The sequence below is a fragment of the Apteryx mantelli genome, chromosome 30 (assembly GCF_036417845.1).
Source record: "Apteryx mantelli isolate bAptMan1 chromosome 30, bAptMan1.hap1, whole genome shotgun sequence".
NCBI classification, from domain to species: Eukaryota; Metazoa; Chordata; class Aves; order Apterygiformes; family Apterygidae; genus Apteryx; species Apteryx mantelli.
In genome coordinates this window covers 2,735,002-2,744,460 of record NC_090007.1, presented here as the reverse complement: position 1 = coordinate 2,744,460, position 9,459 = coordinate 2,735,002, and the positions used below count along the sequence as shown (strand labels likewise).

Here is a 9,459-nt window from a genome sequence, read left to right as displayed (position 1 = left end):
GCCCAAATCACTTGGGTGTTATTTAACATATTAGAAAAACTGAACTTATAAATGGAAGTGATCATCTGGGAATCACTAGAGGCCAAAAGCAAACCCGAGTATCCTAACACTTTTATTCGGTGCTCACCTGGAGCTGTGATCACTCTCTGAAGTTTTCAGCATTACATTACACTTCACAGTGTTTCCAGTCACACAGATAACAGCCAAAGACATCCTCACAAAAAGGTAGAACTTTTTATTCTTAACAAGATATACCATGGAGACCCCACTATATTATCTACAGAGTATAAAAACTCAGAAAGAAAATGGATGTTTGCATGTATCCAGATACAAATGAAAACAAACAAACAAACAACACACACCGAGTCTGGGCATGATCCTACATCACTCTGCAGTCCTGGAAAATAACACAGACCCCAGAAGACCAGATTAAATTTTAGCTCACACTTAAAAGTAAGAAACTTTTCAAAATTCGTAACGCTGCCCTCTACCCCAGCAAAAACATCTGTGCTTTGCACGTTGGAGCCCAGGCAGCCATCCTTCAGGATTCTGTGTTCCGCAGCAAGAGTTTATCCATAAAGTGCCCCGAACCCTACAGTGACCAGACAGAGGTGTCCACCAAAACCATCTGAACACTCTTTACTTTGGACAGGAAGGAGTCCCAGTTTATCCGAAAGTCACTAATGCAAAATTTTCCCGTCATCCCATACAGGAACACCAGCTTCAGGAGTAACGTGGACAGGCTGGAGAGGTGCATCACAGGCAACTGGACGAAGAAACATCCTGAACTTCACAGAACACAATTGAAATAAGAACAGGAAAACAATACAAGAATGTGCATTTGCGTAAGTGCCAGATTTCATATGCTAAGGGGTTGGTTTTTTTGTTTTTTTGCAGGTTTTTTTTGGTAAAACCACCCATATTCACATCAACCAATAAAGTACCAATATAAACAAAACAAAAAAGGATAGGTGGTGACTGCCACCTGTGTATTTGCACTGAGTATCTACGTAAAACATCTGTGATCTCAGGATTTACAGATTGTTTTACCAGCCTGTACCATCACCACAAAGTTATCTCAGAATTATTTTTAACAGTTTACAACATGTTTCAGAAATGGAAGCCTTAGAAAAACAAAACTCTATTTATATTGCACCTTTTTCACAAATAGCTACACGGCAGAATTTTTTTCTGCTGCAAAATGCTACATCAGAAAAATGCGGCTTAGAACACACATTAGAAAGGAAAGGTCTTGAGTTTCAGGAATCAGCATGAGTTGACCCAAAATTACCAACACTAGTTTTACAAATCACCGCACTCCTAAGTATTGCCTCAATTTTATTTAGTATTTAGGTATAAAAGAAAAAAAAGGAGCATTTTACCAAATGGAAAAAATGCTCTAATCACTACTGGGTACTAAAATTGAGTCTGAAGGGGAAACATTTTCAAGAGATCGTCAAAGAGCACCAAATACTCTAAAGAACTATTAACAAAAAACCCACACGTAGTGGGGAGAAATTGGTTTCTCTCACACTGGTATTTCTAGAACTACCCAGGACTGTTTTGGGAAGAATTTCCCAGTTTCGTGATGTATTTACATGTACGTTATAAATGCACAATGGAAATCAAAACATTTCTAAGGATACCAGCAACAGTGTCCTAACACTAGTTATGGCATCCAAATCATGCTAGTTCTAATCTAAGTAAAACATCCGGTAATGTATCACACCCATAGAGCAAAACAATAATCTGATTTCTCCCAAGTGGCCATGACTACTAATGTATGGCACTCCCAAAACGTCCTGCAAGTGAAAAAAAAAAAAACACAAACCAACCCCTAAACTTTGATTTAATAAGAGGGTCATTATACACGATTGTCTAGATATGCCCTTTTTATTCCAGTATTTCCATACTTTCTACAGATCTATGTACATAGTTAAATACGTCATTAATTTACAAACCATGTTAAAACAAATGTTTCACTTTGCCAAACAAGATCTTGCAGCTGTCCAAGATCAAAATATATATTACAAGAATATCAGAAACTTTCTTTACCTGAATGTGGGCAATATTGCTTAAGGACTTAGATTCAGGTATTCAGCAAAACCACCCATCGTAACTGATTCACTTAACCGTTTTAATTATATACTCTATTGTACAAAATTATCCCCATTGACCACAGAGCTGATCTAGAAGAGCAGGAATGCTGTCAGGCAGTCTCTGGGGAAGAAGCCTTCCTCACCTCCCTCTCTGGGTCCTAAATGGGATATCCTATTTTGAGTGGGTCCCCTTTTGCTCCGCACTAAGTATGACAGCTTTGTTTCGGACATACGGCAAGGCTGCAAGCCCAAACTGGACCTGGGGCAAGGCATTTTCAACAGAAAGCCCTCACCTGCTGCTGTACTCTCGGCAGAAGAAGCAGGGTCAAAGACCTGCCACAGTTAAGTGTGCAGTGCCGGCTTTCTCAGAAAGGAGTCGCAAAAAGATCAGGCTACGTCCCTTAGAAAATAAGCCATCTATATATATTTAACCAAGCCTCCGATCTGTGAGTAAGGTGTGTGGAGCTTTATTCGTCTTCTAAGGAATAGCTCAAGTTGTGTACACAGATGTTACAGCGGTACACAAACCAGAAAAAGTTCAGATTAAGTCATAGGACTTCTGCACATCCCTATGGCCCCCACTGCTACTGTTTATTGGTATTTGACCCCCCTTTGAGATAGGGAAGAATCGCCGCCCATTTCCCAAATGGGAAACCGAGGCACAAAGAACAAGATCAAGCCTTTGCAGGAGTCTAACGGGTTCCAGCTAGCTCCCTTGGAAAGCAGCTGGACACCTTACTTCAGCCCCTCTTAAAAAACTCAGCCTAAATGTCTCATCCTAAAGTCAACAGTCTTTTGCAGAGCCAGAATCTAGTCCAAATCCAGAAGCCACAAGATCCTTTTTACATTTACGCAACAGCACTTAAATATTGGGAAGCAAGCCTTAGAAATACAAATTTTGCACTTTCCCACATTAAAAAAAAAAAAAATTAATACTGGAATAGGCAAAAGCAATTTCATATGAACAAATGCTTTTCCTCACAATCTTTTTCTTGTCAATCAGGTTTGGGAATAATTTATTCAGATTTTCTAAGCTAAAAGCCCAAGTTCTATGCCAACATGAACAGATTCAACTCCAGCAAAGTCAAGGAAGTTTTGCTCACGGACATTAGCAGCATATTTAAACCATCTCTAAAGTTTCAGAAGGACTGTTTCCTCTTTTGGACTGCATCACGGAAGGCAGTCTACATTACTACCTCCATAGACAACCAAAAGAATGAGATCAGGTTGACTTTGCACTTAAAAATAAAATCTTTAGTATCCAGAAAAGAGTCAAATCATCATTTCACTTCAAGGAAACAGTCATTTTTAAAGCATTAAATAAGTAGAGGGAGTGTTTTGTACAGCACCACACCCTAAATATTGTCACCGGTATCTAATACCTCTCTAGTAAAAACATAATACCTATGCTATCAAAATCTTACTATACAACAGCTTTACTGTTCAGGAAAGAAGGCCCCTAAAATCTTCTTTGCTAAAGGAGTAATAATAATCTGGTTCAGCAAAACCAAAGTTCAACTGGTTTCATTCCTTTCATGCACAAATGCGGTATCTGACACACAACCGTTAACTTGTCTAGAATTAAGTACCTTCATTTATGCTAACTGAATCAGTACTTTTTTCCTATAAATTATATATTTACTGCTGATTCAAAATATTTTTTCTTAACAATTCAAGCTAGGGGAGGTGCAGGAAGAGAGAAGGATATAAAATTTAACTTCCTTCAGCTGAAAGTAGAAGTCAGGCCAAATGCACGCAGCAGCTCCAACAGTGCTCATTAAGAAAGTTATAAAAACAATTAGGGGCTAAAAAGAGACTTAAGAAACAATTAAGAATGATGATTATTCAAATCCGTGCATTCATAAAATATGAATCAAATAAAGGAGCATAATTTGTGCATAAAACTGAGAAGAAAACACCTTAAAACTTTGAATTTTTAAGCCAACACAAGACTTTTGTAAGAACAGGTGTGAAGCAAGTAAAAAAAAAATCATATTGTTCCAAAAACTTTATTTGTCAAGGTGTTTTCTGTATTGCCAGGGAAGAGCAATGTCTGAAGTTACAGGACTACATTATTCAGAAAACAACGATGATCTTAAGCTCTGTTTTGTTTGTTATCTACAGCAACTGGGACAACAGTGATTTTAGAAAAAAATGGTTCTCTATGCCTGAGAAAAGATTATTGAAGGGATCAATCTTTCTACTGTCTACCCTTTCAGAAACACTCCTGGTTTGTCATCAAAACCTGAAGGCATAGGCACAGAGGTAATTAATACCCACATGAAGTTTTGTATTTGCTCAAGATGAATTCGAGTCTACCTGTCCGCAACTGATATACATAAGTCATTTCTCCTCAAACTGACAGCTCCTGATAACCAGAAGTGCACATAGTTTCACTTTTTCTGAAAATTTCACCTAAATATCATTAAAATACATATCAGAGAACAAATTAAAGGTGATGTTGTTAGCATGGAAACAAAGTACTGGCCACAGTTTAGCTGCCAAAAGAATAATCAATTGACAGACTCCAAAAGGAGCAGTGACAGCAGATATTTTGCACCGAAGTTTTGCATCTGCATTTCACGACAATCTCTGTACAAGAGCTACACTGTGCATTTAGTTCCAGTGTCAGATCTAAGTATTTCATGTTTAAAGATCTGCTTAGCAGAAGTCAAAGGTCTGTACCACTTTCACTACACATGCATCTTCCCTTCTGCAAAACCTGTACAATAAAATGGCTTTACATTCATGGATGTACTAAAAGTTTCTGATAATGTTGGGGACACTTTGATATCACAGTCTATACCTGTTTGCCAGGATTCTATATATCAAAACGATTTAAGTTGTAGGTAGTTGGATAGTTTTGCCGATTATACTGGAAGTGGTCTGTTAAGACATTGGCTCGACCATATTGATAGTCTCCGTGTTGTGCAAATGCCGTAAGTCCATTCTGAGACTTTTCAGGAGTGTTTCGATGCCGGTCCAAATTCACAAGGTCTCCAGTTGTAACCGGAAGTAGCTGCTTCTTTGCCTCTTGATTTGCATCATATTTTGTCTGGGAAAGAAAGAAAGAATGTTTTTCTTGGATTATCAGCTAGCATATTCACATACCTAGAAAGAACATGCACTTTTACAATTATACCATAATCTATGCTTGTTAGAATCTTAAAGTATTTCTGACTCACAATAAAAATCTCATTCCTCTGATATACCAAATCAGTAAGTCTCCGTTTTGCTCAAGAGATTTGAGTATTTACTGCCCAGTCTTAATTTCTCAACAAAATATTAAGATCAAAATATAAGTTCACTAGAGATCTAACAACTGGCCTGACCTGAGCACCTGAGTACTTTGCTAAGTACTGAGCTTAGGTGATGCATATACCCTCCTCTGCAAAGGAGTTTTATGCCACGCATTCTCCATTTTTATTCTGCTAATTGTCAACTTGTTTTGGAAGAAATAATTCAAAGCTACTAGACATGAGCACTGCATGAAAACTATTGTTCCAGGTGGGTTTCCTGAAAAACAAAACAAAACACCAAATCCGCCACTTACCTTGTTATATAAGAACACCCCTAAGATAGCTGTCATCATTCCAAGGACATTGGTGCTGGTAACCGGATTTCGAAGCATTATAAGGGAAACTGTGATGACCATGATCCTTTTCGTGGCATTTGCAACTGAGTAACTTAACGGGCTGATCAGGTTAAGAATACTGAAGGCAATGACATTCTGGGCAAAATTACAGAATCCACTGATTATAAGCAGCATTAAAGTCCAGGACCAGTGAGACATTGTGCTCTGCCATAAAGACAAACATTACAAGAAAAAAAGTTTATCTCAGGTTTCAGATAAGAGACAAAGAAACTTTCATACAGAAACATGGATCTAACGTGTCACTTCTTACCTGCTTTTTGATAGGAACAGCATTTGCAATTTGTCTAGAGTTAAGAGGCTCAATGTTACATTGTGCAACTGCTCTTTATGAGAAAAGATCTCTCTACACACTTGCAATGTGCATTCTAGTATGCTACAAGTTATTCCAAATAACTTGGAATAACTTTTCAGAGCTCCTGTCTCCAGTTGCTAATTTCTGGGACTTGTGCCGCCACGTAAGCTAAGTCTCCTAACCCTGACACGAACTCTTATGATAGACACTATGCTATCATTTTTATATTATTTTGTGAAACAGTTCTTAGGATGTTTCACAACAGTTCCTTCCGTGCTGACAAGGAACTACACTGAAACGCACTTTTTTAGTCTGGGTAATTTTTTTTTCTTTTTTTAAATAGAGAAGAGATTCCCAAATACATTTGCCAAAGACTTACCAAGTCATTTTCTACTAGGAAGGAGGAAAGATCTACCAAAACCCACGTTGGGATCATGAAGAACACAGCATGGCATCCGAGTATGTTCAGCAACCGAAGATGATGTATTCGGGAATCTCTTAACACCTGATGAAAGACATCATAAACATCTTTTCTTCGATTACTGCCCACATATTACCAGAGATTCAGGAACCATGTAACAGTAATGATTTCAGACAACAGACATATGTGCTATGAAAATAAACAAATACTGTTGCAGTGTGAATTTCCGATAAAGATGACTGAAGCAATACAGATGTCTATTTGAAAAACAATGATTTCTTGACTGGTAACTCTCTCAGCATTAAGATAATGATACATTTACAATGCTGTACAAACCAGAAATCATTTTATAACTAAATACATTCAAGACACACATTTTAACTTTGCCTTTCTGTTCCAAAGATTTCAAGTAGTGGCCTGTGTTGACACTGACTACAAAGAAAGGATCTGATACAGCAAGACATGTAGAAGCTTTCAAATGAATTGTTAAACTTAAGCACTATCTAACTGTCAGCAGAGGCAAAAAAATTCCATGCTAAGGAGTAAAGAAAAGGCTCAAGATAAACTCTGAGTTCTGGCCAATTTTCAGTATAACACTACTGTATGTAGGAAGAGCCGTAGAAAACAAGCAAACAAAACAGCCAAACATTATTTTGTGATCCTTTGACTATAAAGCACCACTGTAAAAAGGGGGGAAAAAAAAATCTGTACTGGAAAATGTCCTCTGAAGGATGATGTTACTGACTAATAGTAAGAATAGTAGAACTATTACCTTCTTTGAGAAGATGTTCTGGAGTGAAAAACAAAGCGTAGCAGCAAGAGCACTGATGAGTCCCCACATGTCAAAAGAAAGTTCAGTGACTGTGGCCAGTAGGACACCACTTATGATGGGGATTAGAGACAAGTATACCTGAAAGGGAAGCAGAGAAGAAGAGCTGACATCTCCTAAGCGTTTCATTTCAACAGAGTTTGTGTGCACTGTGGATTTGGGGGGATGGAGAGGGAAGAATACAGCAACAGAACCGGGGATCAACTCCGACACTGCTATGGCTTAGGAAACTAAATGATTACAGCACAGACCAGAACAATCCATGTACACACAGGAGAGCATCACCTCGCTCACTGCATTTAGACAGGTTTTCTTTACGTTCACAGTAACGAGGAGAGGAACATGTAAAAGTTCTGCAATCCTGTAATCTACATCACAAAATTCACCCAGGTGACCAAAACCAGAGCCTTCCTCACGCCAGCCAGCAAAGCACGACACGGACACCAGCAAGAGAAGAAACCATCAGCAAACCTGTCCGCACCTTCGTCGTCTGCTTCTCCTTCATTATGATCCTCGACAGAAGAACCACCCATATCGGCATCGTCGCTTTCACTGAGAACGGGAAGAAAGTTTCAGCGGGGACGCGAACATCGGCTCAGCCGCGTTACCCGCTCGGGGCAGCCGGGGAGCACGGCGCGTGGGGGATCAGATCCGGCCCCACCAGAGCCACAACCTCGGCCCACGCAGGGCCACCCCCTGCCCCGGCCACAACCCAAACACACACCGGGCCCCGGCACACAGCACCGGGCACCCCCAAACACACACCGGGCCCCGGCACACAGCACCGGGCACCCCCCAAACACACACCGGGCCCGGCACACGCCACCGGCCCCCCCCCGCCGGTCCTCACCCGTGTGCGCGTAGGAGACCGGGACCCTCCAGAGCGAGACGTGGGCGGACACGGAGGCGAAGTACTTGCCGAAGGCGAGCGGCAGGATGTAGCGGGGGTAGGCGCGGGGCGGCAGCTGGGCCGGGCCGGCGGGCGGCACCCGCCAGGCGCGCAGCAGCGGCGGCAGCAGCCCGCACAGCCCCAGGATGTGGAAGAGCGAGACGGTGACGGGCCGCGGGAAGCCGCCGAGCAGCAGCTTGTTCACCACGTTGCCGCCGGCGCTCAGCCCGTACCAGGCCAGGCACAGCGCCGACACCCGCGCGCCCTCGCGCAGCGCCGGCCCGCGACCCCGCCCCGCCGCCGCCGCCGCCCCCCCGCCGCCGCCGCCGCCGCCCCCCGGAGCCGCCAGCGGGGCCGCCATGGCTGCCTGCGCCGCCCGGCAGCCGGGCCGACGTCACCGCGCCAGCGCGTCGCTTCCTGGGGGCGCGGCTACGGGGGCCGGCAGGAGTCACCGCCCCCGCCCCTTCGTGCGCGTCACTTCCGCTGCGCGGGGGCAGCCGCTAGCGCCGAAGCGGCCGCTAGCGCCGCGCGCTCCCGGCGGGGGGGAAGGGGGAAGGCGCCGCCGCCGCCCCTCAGCACTCACCGTCCACGCCGGCCCCGCGCCCCTGCCCCGCCGCAGCCCCTGCGGCCACCCCCGGCAGCGCCGAGACCCAGCCTTGTTCTCCCCTCAGCTCGAGGCTGTTACTTCATTAAACCGGAGCCCTTAACAAACGCTCCTTTTAGTGTCCCGGTCCCCCCCCCCCCCAAACCTAGCGCGTCCTGAGGGGCAGCGTTCCTACTTGGGCAGGTAAGAGGATGGGCTAGAATAAGAGGAGGGGTTAAAATAACCCAGAAGAGAATACGGTGCACGCAAACGCACCCAGGATCTGTTTTCTGAGCCAGTCTTACAGCTCAAAGGCCCCATGAAGCGGAAGGCAGGCCCTAAGGCAGCGCCGCCACTGAAGACTCTCTGGAAACCAAAACCGCAGAGACACAGTGACTGAGCGAAGGTCACGTACTCAAAGTGACAGTTGTTCCTGATCTTTGAAACTAACTCAAGAAATACGTAGTGCTAGATATGTTAAAAGATGGATGAGTATCTGTCAAGGAGGAGGAGGGGGTTCTACTGCCTATTTCATCCACGCGGTCCTTCAAAAGGCATTTCTACGTCATGTTAATGTACCTATGAAAACATGCACTTCAGGTAATGGCAATTCCCAAAAGATCACAGATGAGCCATTTCATGTCATTCATTGAAAAGAGAGGGCAGTATATTAAGATTTTAGGATTAGAAT

General features: G+C 43.2%; 1 protein-coding gene across 1 annotated transcript; it reads right to left on the bottom strand.

Moving 5' to 3' along the window:
- Nucleotides 1-215: 215 nt before the first annotated feature.
- Nucleotides 216-8,546, bottom strand: SLC35E1 (solute carrier family 35 member E1). The gene is made up of 6 exons (XM_013956113.2): nt 8,147-8,546; nt 7,778-7,848; nt 7,240-7,377; nt 6,426-6,551; nt 5,653-5,898; nt 216-5,154 (listed from the first exon to the last, which is right to left on the bottom strand). Exons 1-6 carry the CDS (start codon nt 8,544-8,546, stop codon nt 4,921-4,923), a joined length of 1,215 nt encoding a protein of 404 aa, XP_013811567.2. The 3' UTR covers nt 216-4,920.
- Between the last annotated feature and the right edge of the window lie 913 nt (nt 8,547-9,459).

What these genes read in the sequence shown, in the direction of transcription:
- SLC35E1 (XM_013956113.2), bottom strand. Translation starts at nt 8,546, where the DNA reads ATGGCGGCCCCGCTGGCGGCTCCGGGGGGCGGCGGCGGCGGCGGCGGG. An exon ending in AGGAGAAGCAGACGACGAAG is followed by an intron (nt 7,378 to 7,777) that starts GTGCGGACAGGT and finishes CTTCCCTTTCAG; the next exon opens with GTATACTTGTCTCTAATCCC. An exon ending in TCCTAGTAGAAAATGACTTG is followed by an intron (nt 5,899 to 6,425) that starts GTAAGTCTTTGG and finishes TCTTTATGGCAG; the next exon opens with AGCACAATGTCTCACTGGTC.